The 16,604-nt window shown below is 38.9% G+C and overlaps 2 protein-coding genes across 2 annotated transcripts in view; both read right to left on the bottom strand.

The window, feature by feature from the left end:
- pid1 (phosphotyrosine interaction domain containing 1) overlaps positions 1–9,767 on the bottom strand; it is a 36,976-nt gene extending 27,209 nt beyond the window's left edge. The window contains exon 1 of the mRNA XM_041995598.1: positions 9,606–9,767. Coding sequence (XP_041851532.1) covers positions 9,606–9,635 — 30 coding nt within the window. The 5' untranslated portion in view covers positions 9,636–9,767. The remainder of the gene's footprint in view (positions 1–9,605) is intronic.
- Positions 9,768–12,223: 2,456 nt separating this feature from the next.
- dner (delta/notch-like EGF repeat containing) overlaps positions 12,224–16,604 on the bottom strand; it is a 44,966-nt gene continuing 40,585 nt past the window's right edge. The window contains exons 9-13 of the mRNA XM_041995579.1: positions 15,451–15,573; positions 15,215–15,328; positions 14,517–14,648; positions 14,179–14,425; positions 12,224–13,547 (exon numbers count right to left, since the gene is read on the bottom strand). Coding sequence (XP_041851513.1) covers positions 13,436–13,547; positions 14,179–14,425; positions 14,517–14,648; positions 15,215–15,328; positions 15,451–15,573 — 728 coding nt within the window. The 3' untranslated portion in view covers positions 12,224–13,435. The remainder of the gene's footprint in view (positions 13,548–14,178; positions 14,426–14,516; positions 14,649–15,214; positions 15,329–15,450; positions 15,574–16,604) is intronic.

Below are 16,604 nucleotides of genomic sequence, written 5' to 3'. Positions count from 1 at the left end.
GGTTTGAAAAGTGAAACCCAGCATCCATTATCTGCAAACTTTGGGCCTTCTCTTCAAGTTCCATCAAGATTGCTGGTTTAATTTTATTGATAAGACATAAAAACTTTCTGAGAGGAACCTTACATTTAAGACTGGTTTATGCTCCCATTTTAGATCAGCACAGTACATACACCACTGTGAGTATTTATCTGTGCAATGGCGTGTCTATGCCTCTCCGCATTTAGATTTCCAAAACAAGTTTGAAGTAGGGCTGGGCGATCCTATGATCCTATGATCCTATGATCGACCAAATGTTGAGCAGAGTGCAGCAAAATAGATGCCAGACATGACATCAGAGTTATCCTGCGAAGATGAGGTCACAACATCAGGTGTTTGGTGGTGGTTTGGATGTCTCCAAAGAGACGTGGAGCAAATTAAGCTGCTTTGCAAGGTATGTCAATGATTGGTGCCCTCAAAAAACAGAAGCACAACAAATGTCTTTAATCATTTAAAGAAATACCAATAATACCAAAAATATGGTTACTGTCAAAAACATTCTGCTACTACTATATGCAGCTACTACTGTACGGCGTAGAAACAGAAAAGTAGAAGCAGAAAAATCTCACATAGACAACAACAATACTAATTTGTTATTATCTCTGTGAGAGAAGCTGATTTTGGGCATGTAGGTGCCTTCTCACAGTGGTGAACCGAATCCACAAAAAACACTTTATTCTCCTTATTTACGGAGATTCTAATAGTTTTAAGCCTTACATTTAGAATATTCATCATCGGGTGTTCAGAAAAGAAAGTTACGCTACTACTGGTGCTTATTGAAATTTCCGAGTTTGAGCTGTTCTCTGCAAAAAAAATTTAATTTGGAGATGCATCTGCTTATCACAGCGGTGAACAGAAGCCAGCAAAAACACTTTGTTCTTCTTATTTATCAGGATTCTGATAGTAATTTATTTAATTTGCTTTATTTACTTTGTATGTTAGAAAAAATGTTTAACTAATCTCTAGTTTCTTCAAAACTACTTTAAAACTAGCAGAATAAAAAAAATACTCGTGATAAAAATCCTAATCGGACAATATGAAATAATATTTAGATCATTTTTGTTAATGTCGCAATCTTGATTTTCTTTCAGTATTTCAAACAATCATAACTAAAACCAGACATGTTTAGAAGTTTCTACACTATTCGGAGTAAGTCTGTAGCTCACATTGGCGCTAATAAATACTGTACTAAGCCCTTTTAACACTAGTGAGAAAACTGTTAACACCTGCTAACACCTGTGGCTCTGCACATGCAACGGGAAAGCATTTAATCCCTGGGTCAAATGACTACAGCGTAAATGTGTTTTAGGTTCCAGGTTGGCTTAGTTTCAGTGGCAACACAACACCTGGGTGTACACTAATTTACATTTAACATGCTTTGGTCAGGACAACAAAAAGAACTCATAAGACCAACCACAAAGTAAAGGTGAAGGTTCTAAATTGACATTAAGAGTGATGAATTTTTTTATCTTTCTTTCCTCTTTCTTTTTAAAACTTGCCATTAAAGGTGTGTGAGGCCAGTTTCTGTAGTAAAACTAGTCTTATTTACAGTTTGTATGGCAGTGTAGCACTATTTAATCATAGACATATATGTCCTCTTGGTGGTAGAGGTATAGTGGACCAGTAAATTTTAGTCTTCAAGGCGCTGATCATAAACCAACTATTACTGTATATGCAATAGGTAAGCTGTCGAAACACACTACGTTTAGTGTAAAAATGGCATTAGTGAAATTATGGCAAGATGGAAACCATCAGAGGGAACGTGCATGATAATTAAACTGACTGAGTTTATATGCAGACAAGCAAAGTAATATCAACTGCAATTAGCTACATATGCAAATTACTGGTTATATTTTCATCTGGGGAGTTGCAAATCAGGCTGCAGCCACACATCATAGCTCCGAGACACAAACATCAAGAAAGTAAGATTACTACATTTTAGAAAGAATATAAGACTGTTATTGAAAAGCAAAAAAAATGTTAAGATATTGGCGTGCACGGGAGAAAGCATGGAGCAAACACTGGATGACATTTCCAATATTATTGAGAAATTTAGAACAATTCCACAACAAAGTTTTGAATATCCAGCAGTATGACTGTAATGCTCCATTTGTCAATGCTGCCTGTAACCATGTGACTAATGAATATTTATAGAGTGAAGAAGCTAAAGTAAGAAAGAACAAATACTGCTGAACTGCTTACATGCGGATCTACAACTCATTATATTTACATATTCCATGCCTCTACATGCCCAAATTATATTGGTTTACCTAAAGTGAGTTCATCACTTATAACATCACAATATTTCATATAGATTTGATTTTTTTTTTCTTTTTTTTTTCTTTCTTTCTCTGAGGACACTGTAAAATGTGACGACTGCTGAAATCATGGTAGAGAACCGAGGTTAGAAGTGCATCCAGACAGCTTGAATGATTGCTCTCCCCTGTATGTCTTTGATTACAGCTGAACGTCATGTGTCATCAAGACAAGTGCCAATTTTTATGTGCCTAATTTTGAGTAATTGTCCACTTGAAAATATGAAAGAAAAAATATCACTGGAACAATCACATCCAAGAGAAATCAAAACTTCACACAACCTTCAAAGAGCATTTTATGCAGTTTACCTCCAGCAGTGATGAGCTTAACAGGTCACAGATGGTAAGTTAAACTTACGCCCCCCTGAGGGTGAATTCTTACAGGAAAAAGGATCTCAGGTCAATATCATGTTAAGATGCTCAATAAGATGGTAAACACAGGCATTTGGACATACCTACTGAGAAAGAGTAACCTAGGGGTATAGAAATGGGATCATGGAAAAAAGAAAAATGAAAAAACTAGAAGCACTCAGAAAGCACAGTCCTCCGCCAAGTCATTCTATTTTGTTTTTGCCAGTATTTTTTAATTAGAAGCTCTAATGGCAAAATCATCCTTATCTTCCCATTGTAAAGAATCCCTTTAAAAATCCAGGTGGTGATTTGGATCACTTCCAAAATCTAATAACTTGTTCCTAATTCCATTAAGATTTCATCTAAATCCATCCACAACTTTTTGAGTTATGTTGCTAAGACAAACAAACCAACGTCGCCGAGAACATAACCTTCGTCTTGGCGGAGGTAAAAAAAAGTGTAGAAAACAGCTGGACATTATGTTAAGAAGCCAGCAGAAGCAAAGTGGACAGATGTCTGTGTCCAAAAGCATGATAATCGGAAAAAATGCACCCCTTTGAATACACAAATGGCAACTGGTTCGTCCCAAAAACTTAAAAGAGTGGTCAGTCATTTTATGCAGTCTTTAAACTATAACAGTTAGCAACATTGGGCTGAACACACACAATGAAGAAATGCAGACAAACAACCTAAAGATGAAGAACACAGAGTAAAGTACCAGCTGCTAAAACCATGGTGTGTTGCTATAGGAACAAGACAGAGGGACATTGATGTTTTTTTTGACAGATCATCTTTTCTTTGAACCAACATTCAAGTGTTAACAATCTCCAAGACTGACAGAGAGCAACACAATAGTAATATATTACTAAAAGAAAAACATCCGCTAAAGACATTATGAGTATGCTGGGGAACAAAGCTGTTGTACGCATTTTCTTTATCAGAAAATATTAGCAAATTCCCATTTTTGGAATACTTTGGTGCTCCGGGGCTGCTGCTGAGGGCCCGGGCCTCTGGGCTGCCCTGGTCTGCCTCTGGCCTCCGTGGAGGCGTGGTCGCATTTGCATGATCTCACTCACCACTCTTCATCACTAATCACTCCTTATTCCTCATGCTCTGCATGCTGACACAGTCACTGAGTTGTCCAGTGGGTTTTTATACTAAGAGATTTTTTTGTGTATTTTTCCTGTAAGTTAGTATCTGGTCGCTGTTATGTCTTTTTGATTTGGTTATTATTTAAAAACTCTTAATGACTAGCAGCTCTGTTTTTTCTGGGTGTGTGTTTCTGTTTTTGTAAAAGTTGTAGGAAATTTTCTGGTGTGTTCATGTACAGGTGTTGTCTGGTGATGGTGTGGATTGAAGGGTCGTTGCCTTCTGTCTGTGATCGTTTTGTCTCCTTTCTTCTTTCCCTTTTGCATCTTTTTGCTATTTTCCATCTTTTTCTGTCCCCTCCGGTCAGGTCCAGCAAGATTACATAGATTCCGTGATTCAAAGTAAATAAATAAATAAATTAATCACATTATCAAGAGGAGCCTTACCCATAGGCCTCCCCTTGGCAGAACAAATTTGTTCAGCACGATACAGCAACCAGATTATCATTTTGCTTGCTATGATGCTGGACAGGACAAGTTAAAAAAAAAAGGGAATACTTTCGAGCCTGCAATGTTTACATCCATGACTGCTTGCTTAATTTAATTTTTGTTAAACTGGTTTTACGTCTCGTCCTGTTACCACCAACTGTGGAATGGTAGAAAACCACTGGTAAGAATGTGTATCCGGTTAGGCGTATTATATAAGACACGGTAAAAACATTCCCCAGTTGTGGTTCAACTGAACAAAAACTGTGCAGTCCTCACAATATGAAGAGGATGAAATGTTATTTCCTTCAACTGTGCCTTTTCACTATGAGTAAACAAGACGTGAGCTAAAGTTACACATCAAAAGGATTGTTCATGAATTTGACCAACATGGGGTCAGTCCGAACCGACAAACCTCCTCTTTCTAAACAATGACTTTATTTTGAGTCCCAAACTTTGCATTACTGTGGACTGGCAAGCAGCTCAATCCTGCCCTTGTTTGTACCTCAGATGCCATTTATACACACCAACACATGCTCCCTCCTGTAAACTTACTGTAGGAGCAAGCTGCGGTTCACAGGTAGAGCATGTGGTGGCAGTTACTTCCTGAAACCAAAAGAAGGATGCGCCCTCCCCAGTTGACTGCATAGTGAAGACTGGGCAGTGTAAGTATGGAAACTGTCCTTGTATATGTTTACAACCTCCCCCTCCGATCCTGGGACAGTTTATGAGGGGAAATGTGTCTGAGTGAGCTCAACCCTAAACTGGGAGGTTACTACACTGTTTTCTCCACAATTACTGGAGCGCCACAGCATGTAGGAGGGAGAAGGTCAGTCATTGGACATGGTGATTGGTGGGGTTTCTCTGTAGGAAGGACGTAGGTATTTAAAAAAGCCAAGCCACAGAGCTTTAGGGTGGCAATCTCCGGCTGGCAGTGAAAACATCAACAAGTCTTTGACGTAAACAATGAGCCCACCACAACATCTTAAACAGCCTGTACAGAGCCGGGGCCTGATAATGACAAGAGCATGGACAGCTTAAATGCTCATGCTGCATTATTCACTTACTGCCAGACAAAAAAATCCAGTGTGCAGTTTCTGTTGTCTGTTCAGTCATTTAGTCATCACAGGATCTCTCAGCCAGCATTAGCCGGCTTTTTCTAGCCGTATAGGAAGTCTAAATTACCTCTCGATGCTTCATCTTCTGCACATTAATGCTAAACTGGATGTGTTAGCTCAGATACTGTTTAGATAACTTTATCAGACTAAAAAATTTAATTTTTATTCTAAACTAATCTACTGATATCATACTCAGTTAATATAATACAATTAGTGGTTTTACCTGGCCACCAAATCTCACCAGTCAACTCAGAATGTGTTGTTGTTTTTGTTCTTTCCTTGTATTTACAGGCATTCATCTGATTTAATGCACACTTTGCAGATGTCTTGCTTTGGACCCAAGGAACAGCCAGCATGTGAGGTGTTTAGAGAACATCAGTAAATTCCAGCTGAGCCACTACAACTTTATGTTCACTCTGTGAAAACGCTCCAGTAAATGTGGGCACGGTAATAATTAGACCAGCTATTACATGTGTGACTTGGTTCCCAGGGGTTATGTAATAACAAGTAACCAATACTAAGCTAGCATTTGTCTTGATTATTTAGCAACCGCCTCGCTCTGAATTAGCTCTGATCCTCTGGCTCACTAGGTGCAAGTGTTGTGTGCACAGCTGATTGCAAAGTGTTTTGAGGACATCTGCAAATTCACGCTTTGTATGAACAACAGCTCACTTAGACGAATGATAAAAAACACCATCAATTTCTCTTCACTTCATTTGAGAAGCAGAAAGATTACGTGTTTTGCACATTAATCAAAATTTTTATAATCAAATTAGATTTTATGTACTTTAATTGGCTCTAATGGAACATTTTAAATATAGAAAGTACACTTCTTCAAAACTGGAACCTGTCCTGGCAGTATGTTGGTCAATGTCTTTGTGGTAAGTTATTCTTGAGGCTGTGCTTTACAAGGGAAGGAAAACAACAGCAGAGACAAAAGTTTATAGAGGTAGAAGCAGAAGAACAAAAAGAACCCTCCATGACCAATGAGAAAAACCAAACTCTCTGGAGATCTAAAATGAAAAAAGTCACATTTTCACAATCAGAAGATTGTGCCTATTCATCAAAAGGGAGAGCCAAACCAATGAGCCAAAAGCCATTTGGTAACAGGAAGGAAATGTGTGCTGGCTGAAAAAGAAGTTGAGGGAACTATGCCAGTCTGCTTGTGAATTTGTTTTGCCAGGACCCCTCTCAACATAGCTGTGCCTACAAAGCAGCCACAGACAGACAAACAAAGGCAAATAGAGATGGCCGCGGTAACAAGACAAGATGCTCAGACAAATGCTGCTTCTGACCGTGTTCAACTATTTATGCACTGTCTGTACACATCTTTTCATCTGTTCTGTCCAGTTGGTCACATTAAAGGGTCAAACACTAAAGCCAAAGCTAAAGAAAGAGTTTATGAAAGAGGAAGGGAATATATCTGCAGGCTGAAAAAGGAAGCATGTTGTTGTGTGTAGACACAAACATAACTTTCGCTATGAGTCCATGTGCAGTGTGCTGGTGAACTAACATAGCCTTTGCCTGGGGAGGAAGGGGCCCCGAAACTGACTGAGGGATGTAGTGAGAGAGGGAAATGGACAAAGACAAGAAAGAGAGATAGAGAGAGAGAAACTCGGAGGTGTGATGCAGCACCAGCGCAAAGACAAACTCTGGCTCTAAGACAACGGTTTACCACTGGCCCTGCATAACTTATGCCTCAACCTGCATCTCCTCACCCCCAACTCATGCTCTCTATCTCTTTTTGCCCTCTTCTTCCTGCTTGAGTGTGAGACAAAAATGCAGCATGACACCAGGTGTTGCTATGGCAACAAAGGATGGCACAATTCAGAGGAGCTTAAATGGATGCTGTAGTGTAGAAAAACACACAAAAAAAACATAATATGCCAAATCCATATCAGTTAACTGGGAGATTCAGCTCTATAAACCCAACAGTTCCCACCTCAAAAAGGGAAAAGGACGCTGGTCTAAAAGATTATGTTGCCATGGTTACAATCTAGGCAACTTCCAGGTATTATTGTGATTCTATAATCACTTTTCTGTGCAAGGATTGTCTTTTATACTGTTATTTTCTTTACAACTGTAGCTGTTATTAATTAATCAAAGATATGCTCATAGTTCAAGAAAGCTTTTTAGAGACAACCAGGACATACTCTATTGCTCCGTATTGTCTTTCAATGTCGACTATTATTTTAAACAACGCTACTGTGTTTTTACTATAAGTATCAAAAAAATGCTTGTGACTCCAACATTGGCATGATTGTGGCATACAGTGAATGATCCCAGTTGGTGGAGCAGAGTTTCTGCTGGAGATTTATATATCAGATCGAGTCACATCTTCAGGGTTATATTTCTCCTTTCCTGCTGTGCAAAGATGGAAATGGGACAGAGATGGTAGGAAAAAAATCAAGTATGAATTTACAGACACACAGCAAAATAGGTAATGTCAATTATTATATAATCGGGATTATATGAGCTGATCACAATAATTTTTTATACTTGCTAAGTACACTTTCCACTCACATGTCTCCAAAGATAAATTTAATATTTTCAACGCTACCTTCATAGTTTCCTGAAGTCTTAAGTTTCACTGGCTTTCTTTGAATGTTATCTCATGGTAAACGTCCTGTGATGGTTTAATTTTGCCAAGTGCCTTTCATTGACAGAATTATTACAGATTTAGAAGCTAACCCAAACACAACTGCACTGCAGTGGTCATATTTTTGTTACACAAAGTAGAGTCCGATAAAATTTAATAAGCCCATTTGTTGGATTTGCAGAAAAGAAATGGTGGACCAAAGTTGTCAAGAAATAATTACTGCTCCAGAGATTTCCCCCAACTTGGAAAGACAAATGCTGTTCTGCCCCAAGTGTCAGTGTCAGAGATTTTTAATGCAGGGTTCTGCTTAGTGTTCGTCAACAGACATCATAGAGATTGCATGTCAGCATTTCATTTTGAGATTTAAATAACAAATTACACTTAGATAAAGCTATCAGTGTTGTGACAAATAGGGGAAAATACTATTCTGGGTTTAAATTGTATTACATGACTGGTTCTGTGGTTATTTTCTTTTAGTGCAGGCCTAGCTGGCAAAGTGCAGAATGATTCAGTTGCTCACATGCTCTTCCAAAGCTTCTTGGACAAAAGCAGCCATGGAAAATATGAGACTGGCTCTATGACACTTGTTGAACATGACACCAATTTTATGAATAAAAAAATAAATAAAAAAAATCAATAAATTAATCAATACTACGCTCTGTCTATAAAAGTAAATCAATGGCAGCCTTAAGTTTTGGAGCTGTATTCGCGCTGGAACGCGGTTGCTAGGCGACAAACTAACTTATCATGGCGGTTCCAACCAGTTCCAGCGTGGAAGTTTAATTTACCTGAAGCCCAGATGTGTTTAACGGGACAGTTTACAGCAGCCCCCAACTCCAAATCTGACTGGAGGACAAACACCGGAACTCGTGCTTTTAATCATTCTTTATTCCATCCTCTTGACGCCTGGGCAGGAGACGGGATTGTGCAAGTTCACTTGGCAGGCAGTCCGCAGGCCGACATCTGGAGAGCATTACGTCTACAGGAGACGTGAAGCTAGGGTCGGTGCTCGGCTTACCGCTAGATATCAAACTACGTGTCATCAACGGGATTTTTATGCAGGTCAAAGGATGCTTTTAGCGATGTGACACATAAATCAAGACGAGAACGGAAGTATAAGTTAAGCATCCTGATGTGGCAGTATAAAGGGAACAGCAAGAAAAGGCCTGCACTCAGTGCAGCTACATTAAATAGACCAGTCGAACAAAGAATACATTTTAAATATAACTCAAAATGCATCATCTTTGAGGTTGGGAGAAGAGAAAGAAATCTCCAGTAGTGGATTAGCACAGGAATGCAGCAACGCAGAAGACAATTTGATGCCCCCTGCTTGCGTAACGTGTATAGGTGCGTTACAACGTGAAGCCAAAAAGAATCACATAAGGCATGAAAATGGACTAATAAGCCATGTTTAAAAATGTATTTAATTACTGACGTTCAGACTTTAGGAACGCGCTCACGAACATCTATAGCAGGGCAGTAACCTTAGGAAGTCCCTCCAGGCTGGAGCCACGCACAGCGCGGTGGGTCTCCATGGCTGTTACCGCGGCTCAGCCGTTTATTTACCGCTGCGCCGTCGACAAGAAGCGGCTCACAAACATCCGGGTCCTACCTGCAGTCGCTCCGACGCGGGTTGCCACATATTAGCAGAGTCACTGGCTCTTCGTCTTTACCACGGCTTGTTCTCTTTTCGTAGTCCTGTTCACATCTGTTCGCTCTTACAGCTTGCCTCTCTCCCCCCTTTACTCTGAACTGCTCGCCAATGAAGGATGTGTTGCTCCGCCTGGATGTAGTTCGCGCTCTCGCCAGCAGGTGGAGGTAATTGCTTTCTCCACCTGTGTCAGATCGACTTCATGCTGCTTTCAGGTGCTGTAGGAAATCGAGGTATAAATACTTAGTATATTATACTGAAATAGTTTCCTACTGATAATTGAATGATTAGGATCAGTTTTTTCATAGTTGTTTTTTCCTATACTCTGCCTCCCTGAAGTCATGAGATAATCATGCGATTTTTGGAATCCAGGACTATTTATTTACCCAATGATATTGTTTCTGTGGAAAAGTTCAGTCATGCCTACTGCTCTGTCGTATTCATAACAAACATTCTTAACACCCATTAGAAAAAATATGGAAGAGATGCAAAAAGATCCTGAGTAACTTACCAGTCACTCAATGGAGCCTGAATTATTCATGTAAATTCAGGGGGAAAAAAATGCTAATGAATATAAATGCAAACCACACATAATAAGCATTTGGGCTGCAAACATGTTTTCAGCTTTAGGATCTTATGTTAAAGTTGCCAAGCCTGAACTTACTGAAATAGCTTTCTCCCTTTGAGTGAGAACAGGCTCATGTTCTGCCATTTTCTCAAGGCCTCTGTTGTCATGGAACAATGTATGAGGTAGCCTCCAGTACAATGGTACAATGTGAATGCTTTCAGTTAATTCTAAGAAACTGTGTATTTTAAACCCAGCAAGCCTAACCAAAAGCTTTTATTGCCAAGACCTTTCCAAGTATTAATGTTACTTGAATCTAATTTCTCACTAAATGAGAAAATGTAAGTAAGTGATGAATAATTGGAAAGAAGGAAGAGATAAAATAAGCTGTTCCAAGTTGGTACAACCTCAAGTCTCATGTTTATAAGTCCAGTTTAGAGGTCTGTACTGGTCCAGAAACTGGGAAAGACCCAAATGTACTATTCAGAACACATCCAGTCCTTCCTCCTGTCCTACAAAATTGTTAAAATACATCCAAGTTTTCTGTTATTCATGTCTTGCTGGCCACATTGATGAAGAGAAGCCCAACTCTTTCAGAATTAGCTGTTTAGTTAATCAAAACTAAAATAAATCCACTGTCTTCTTCTTCTTCTTTCAGATCCTAGTTTGATCTTTTTAACTCAAGCCCACATAGATGATTTAAATTGTGACTTCTAATCTTCTCTGTGTTTTGCTTTTATTACCTGTTGAAGTACACAAAAGGTAGTCATGTGTTGGATGTTGAGATCTGTGTGTACCTGTGAAGACTCTTGTTTCAGCCACTTTCTGTGGACTCTCTGGAATGAAGTTTGCTGTTTTTGCTTAACATCTAAAATCATTTTGGCTGCTGTGTCAGGAAACCAGAATCAGTGCACACATTGGGTATCACTGAATCAGCTGTGGCTGTTGAAAAGAACAGCAGTATTTCAAAACTTGGGAATGAGAATAGGATCTTTGCAGACTGCCTTATATTCATTTTTATTTAGTTAAACCTTTTTTGCCTCTAGTGCTAATTAAAGAATCTGAATTTTTGGAACTTTGACATTGATTTTGCTTTTCCGATGCTGGAGGTGAATTGCCCCTGACTGATCCGTATCGTTTGGACGTTAAAATGGATATTGTGAAAAGACATCCATGTGGAAATTCTTGTGCTCAGAAAATTGGAAGTTCTGTACGCTATCATTAACTCTCATCTTGATCTCTGGTTTTTAAACACCTCTCCATATGAAGGTATCTATAGGCTTCAATGAAAGGTATGCTTGTGGGTGTGACTAAGTTGATGCACTTTAAAATGATCCCTATTTCTGACAACTTAACAATTATTTATTTCTTTTTTTCCCCACCATTTTCAAATTTGCGCTAACTGTATATGCAAAAACCCACTAAAGGGACTTTTGTCAAGCCAAACAGCGAGCACTCTGACCCTCCAGCATGTTCACAGGGCAAAAGTTAAGCACAAGGTCTCTGAAACAGACTATATTGCTTAGGTGATCCCCAGCAAGGACATCTGTTGCTCCTGCAATGTGTGTGTATGCACACAACAGACGTAGGTGTGTTCAGCGACACAACAATCACAGTCTGTATTTAGCAGTGTTTACATGGTGGGAACATCTGGATGGAGCCTGAGGTCATTGAGGGTGTTCACATCACTAACACACCATAAAAGGCCTTTCCCACGGCTGATGGTTCAGCCTGGTGGGTATGACCTTCGGACAGAAGAAACTGTAAACCATGGAACATGTTTTTTATTTTTTCAGTGTGTAATGATTTTGCATTTTCATTTAAACTGTTTTAACCTGTGCAATTCAATGAAGTTTGTAAATGTGACTGGTCTCTAATTGTTCTGCACAGATGAGATTGAGCAAACATAAAAAAAAGTTTTAGTCATTCACAAAAGATCCTTTTTGCCAATGGAAGGCAACAAGGAACCATTCTAAAGTTTTAGCCAGACTTCACACGACACCATGAGAGTACATTATGTTCACTTGAATCTTTATTGTTTACATAATTCAACATAGATAATAGGTAATCATGTTGCTGTGTTTAAAATGAGAAAAAGAAATAGTAGGATTAGCTGAGCCTATTGGTAAAACATCGCTTGACCTTGTGGGGAACGACACAGCTGCACAGACAGAAAGTTTTCCACTGGCAGGACACAGAAGCATGTAGAGTATATTTCAGAGTCATCTTCCTCATCCTCCTCCTTCTTCTTCACCCTAAAGCCAACCACTCTCTCCAAGAAACTTGCATCCAGAAAACTATTCAACACTTTTGGTACTAGAGGTGAGTTTGTACACTGGTACACTGAGTTAGATCAACTATTTTTCTGTGCAATGAGAAACACACCTACTTATTATCCTAAATATCACTGAAATACATACAGTAGGTTGGTAGGGGTACATAACTCCAGCACACCCACTTTCTTTACTATTCATACACCACTGAGAGACTTGCATGTATAGAACAGGACAATACTGCGTGTAGTCTAAAAAGGAAAAACTTTGTGACTAGTATTTTATACATGTATGTATTTTATCTACTAACCACAAAATACCCAAAGAAAACATTTGGCACAATCTTGACAACAGAGAAGAATACAACTGTAATGAAAAGAAAAAAAAAAACAGCCAACAACTAAGTACAAAGGATTTTAAAATATTGCAGAGAGAACATCAAATCGAAACATGCACAAAGTAAGGCAACCTACTGCAGATGTTGATTTTTTAAAATAGAAAAAGATACAGTGAATGCACCGTGTGATGCCTCTATTTCTACAACACCTTTACAGACTGTTGTCAGTGCTATCTGCTGAGTTTGCTTTAGGCTTCTGACCTCACCTGCAGACAGATAAATAGTGTGGAAAAGACTAAAGTCAGACTAGTCTATTGTATAGCAGAAGTTACTGTTAGTGTTGCCCCTCTTCTATAACCTAAATAATGCAAAGTATGCTCTTATGCTACAATAAAGCCTTATCATTGACTTCGACAGGAAAATAGATGTATCAAATTCCACATTGGTTCCTTTTAAACTACATCGTATGTTTTTTTAACTTAACATTCAGTTTTATTTTGCTAATATTGTTTATTTTTTTCTTATAGGAAATACTTTCTGCACTGACTTGATGTATGCGTGTCTGTGTATACACATGTACAGTTGTGTGGTTGTAATGGTTTGAGATGGCTGTGTTTTACAAATCTTTTGTCTTAATGAGGGTAACCAAAGGCTTGTCATCAGGACTGTAGTCCTCATAGGCGATAGGAGTAGCGTCATACATAGCAGGCCGGGACTTCTTCCCAAATCTAAGAAGAAAGCGAAACAGTCGTTTTGATTAAAAATATGGTAGCAAAGAGGCATCAGTGGGATCCAATAAAACTTAAAGTTTTTATTGGATCAAGAATAACAAAAAAAAGTTTTTGCATTATCAGTATGAACTGTCTTTTTAGGGAATGATCTAAAAAGCAGAAAAAAAGGGCTGAAAACTTTTACAATGTTACCCACAGACTTGTTTTCTTTCTTTTACTCTCAGCATCCATTCTGTTTGTTAAAGTAAAATCCTGATGATACGCTACTCTGCAGAGTAGCTTCATCATGTTCAGACTTGGCAACAACAATTGATGAAAGAATTCCAATTTAAATAATTCCCTAACTGCCATGTTTCAGTAATTAACAAAACATTTTCAGACATTGGTCATGGAGACCTTATGATTTTCCTGTTTTATTTTCAGTGCCTTAACTGCAGCATTTTGTACATGTTTCAACCCTTATCTACTTTGGTTGGTCTTATGGTTTGATTCTCTGCCTTGTTTTGAATTTTTGTTCACTCCCTGACTGGAAATATTTTGGCTGATGAATTGTGCATGACCTTTAGGTCAGCACTTTCAAAACATTCTTCCTGTGAAAAAGTCCGTATAAGTAAGTCCTGATACTAACCTGGCATGGCGGATGGAAGCTATAGCATTGCTGAACTCGCTGTCAATGCTGCGGCAGTTGTAGAACTCCTGGTAGGCATGGCGTGACGAGCCCTGATACTCGATGCGGCTGATGCGGCAGATCCCCACAATGAGGATGATGAGCATGAGGACAAACGCCACACACAGAGCTCCAATGATGATGTAAAGGGAGTGACGGGGCATGTTGGTCATGCTGTCCTCGGTGTGCGCTGGTTTCCACTGTAAATCTGACACACACATTCATGCAGACACTCAGCCTTCTGCATGCTGGGTCTCATATCGACATTTACAGAGATATTTTCTGGCAGGCTGACTTACGGATCTCACAGCTGGGGCCCACCCAGCCAGGTGGACAGTGGCAGGTGAAACCATTTGACTGGTTGATGCAGGTGCCTCCATGGTGACAAGGGCTGCTTTCACACTCATTGATGTCAATCTCGCACTTCTCCCCTAAGAACACGGGTAAGGTTGCATTCAGGTATGACAAAAATAGACAAGGACACTTGCAGACACTTTTTATGGCTGTTGTGTGTTTCTACCCATGCATATTGCAGATGTTTTGCATCATTTTTGTCACACTGTGGCAGCTCATATTCTCTTTATATATATTTTCCCTATTATGACCAGATTGCATGTCATCTTGTTAATTTTATGTCTCACTGTGGATATTTTACATGACTTTGCCATTGTTTTACATCCCATTTCCATTAGTTTTTGTTATTTTTGCCAGTTAAAATCTTTTCACAGGCATTCTTCAACTTTTTTTTTATCATTTTTAATTTTTCAGTGATCATTTTGTGTATAATTACACAGCAGTTCCTTGTGGTTGTTTTATGCAAATGTAGTTTATCTAAGCATTTGTAGTAATCTTTTCCATTTCTTTAAGGTGGTTTCCATCTCATTCTCATTCTGACTGTTTCTGAGAAATTACACCAGTGGGCTCTCTGACTCATTGGACCTCTGAGCCTATGTCCTGTAGACTATTCGGTAATCTGTCCAATGTCATCACGTCTCACCCTTGTATCCAGGTGGGCAGGCACAGGAAGCATTAAGTCCAGAGCTCTCACAGCGTCCTCCATTTTGGCAGCGCATCTTCAGACATGGATCCTTGTAGATTTCACAGTGTCTGCCTGCAGAGACACACACAGAGAAAGTCTTTAATTATTCATTGTGCTGCATGTTTTCTAATATGATTCCATAACTTAGATGCAAACTGAAGCTCACACACTGTTTCACATACAAGCGCTCATACCTTCAAACTGTGGTGTGCAGACACACTCATAGGCATTGATTAGATCCCTGCAGGTGGCGTAGTTCTGGCAGGGTGCAGATAGACATTCATTGTACTCTTCCTCACAGTACAAACCATGGTAGCCTGGATGGGGAACAACGTTATATATTAATATCTTAATTAAAAAATGTAATGCTGCTGTTTTGATGACACTCTCCTCAGAGAAGAGGTTTCATATGTGTGTAGGAATCAATGGGATTATGTGCATGTTTTTTCATGTAGGATATTATTAGCAAACACTAACAATACTGCAGAAGCTGGAAATATTGGCTCAGTGAAGTTGCTTATAAATTAAAATGTACTGTATTAGCTTTTATTACACTGCAAAAACTCCACTAAGAAACAGATCATGTAGCAATGCAATAAAAACCTTCCACATTCATCCGTATTATTAATTCAATCACTGAAAGATTATTAGAAACAGAAACCCTCCACTTTGTTTCTCTTATTCTATTCTCTACAACACAATCCAATTTATGACTTTAAGAAACCTTTATAGTGTACAAAAACATAATATCAGCAGGTAAAGTATTTCGCCAATGTTTTAATAGGATTGGGAATAAATATCATGCAGTCAACTGACGTGCAGTGTTCTGTCTTTTCCATAGGATGGCAGCTGTGGACTGATCCAGAATGAGCATACAGCAGCTACAAACTGTCACTGCATGAATAACAATCAGTGCTCATACTGCTTCTCTATAACCATTTCCATTAACTAAAAACAAAGAGATCAAGTATTATATACAGTACACAATAGTGTGGTGTAGAGACGATTGCATACAGTGCATCTATGTGTCTGTCGGAAACAATACTTCTAATTTAAATGAGTTTAAATCATGCACTTAAGTATCTGCAGATTCATCCTCTTGAGTCACTGTGTTTTATTAAAGCATTCTATTATCTGTTTGCCAAAGTCACAACAAAAGAGGAGCAATCTCTCTGGAGTTTTTACACAAATATGATAGCAATCTGTTTTCATTTCATCATTTCTCAGCTGGGCACCATTGCTGACTGAAGGTTCAACAAACTCTTCCCTGGGCCACAGATAACGTGTGTTTTAGGGGGGAAAGGCAAGAATTTAATGAGGAGCAGCCCAGTTAGAGTCTCAGGAGTCT

This window comes from Melanotaenia boesemani, chromosome 9 (genome assembly GCF_017639745.1).
Source record: "Melanotaenia boesemani isolate fMelBoe1 chromosome 9, fMelBoe1.pri, whole genome shotgun sequence".
In the NCBI taxonomy this organism is placed as follows: Eukaryota; Metazoa; Chordata; class Actinopteri; order Atheriniformes; family Melanotaeniidae; genus Melanotaenia; species Melanotaenia boesemani.
Note: the sequence above shows the minus strand (reverse complement) of the source record. Positions and strands in the feature narration are given on the sequence as shown.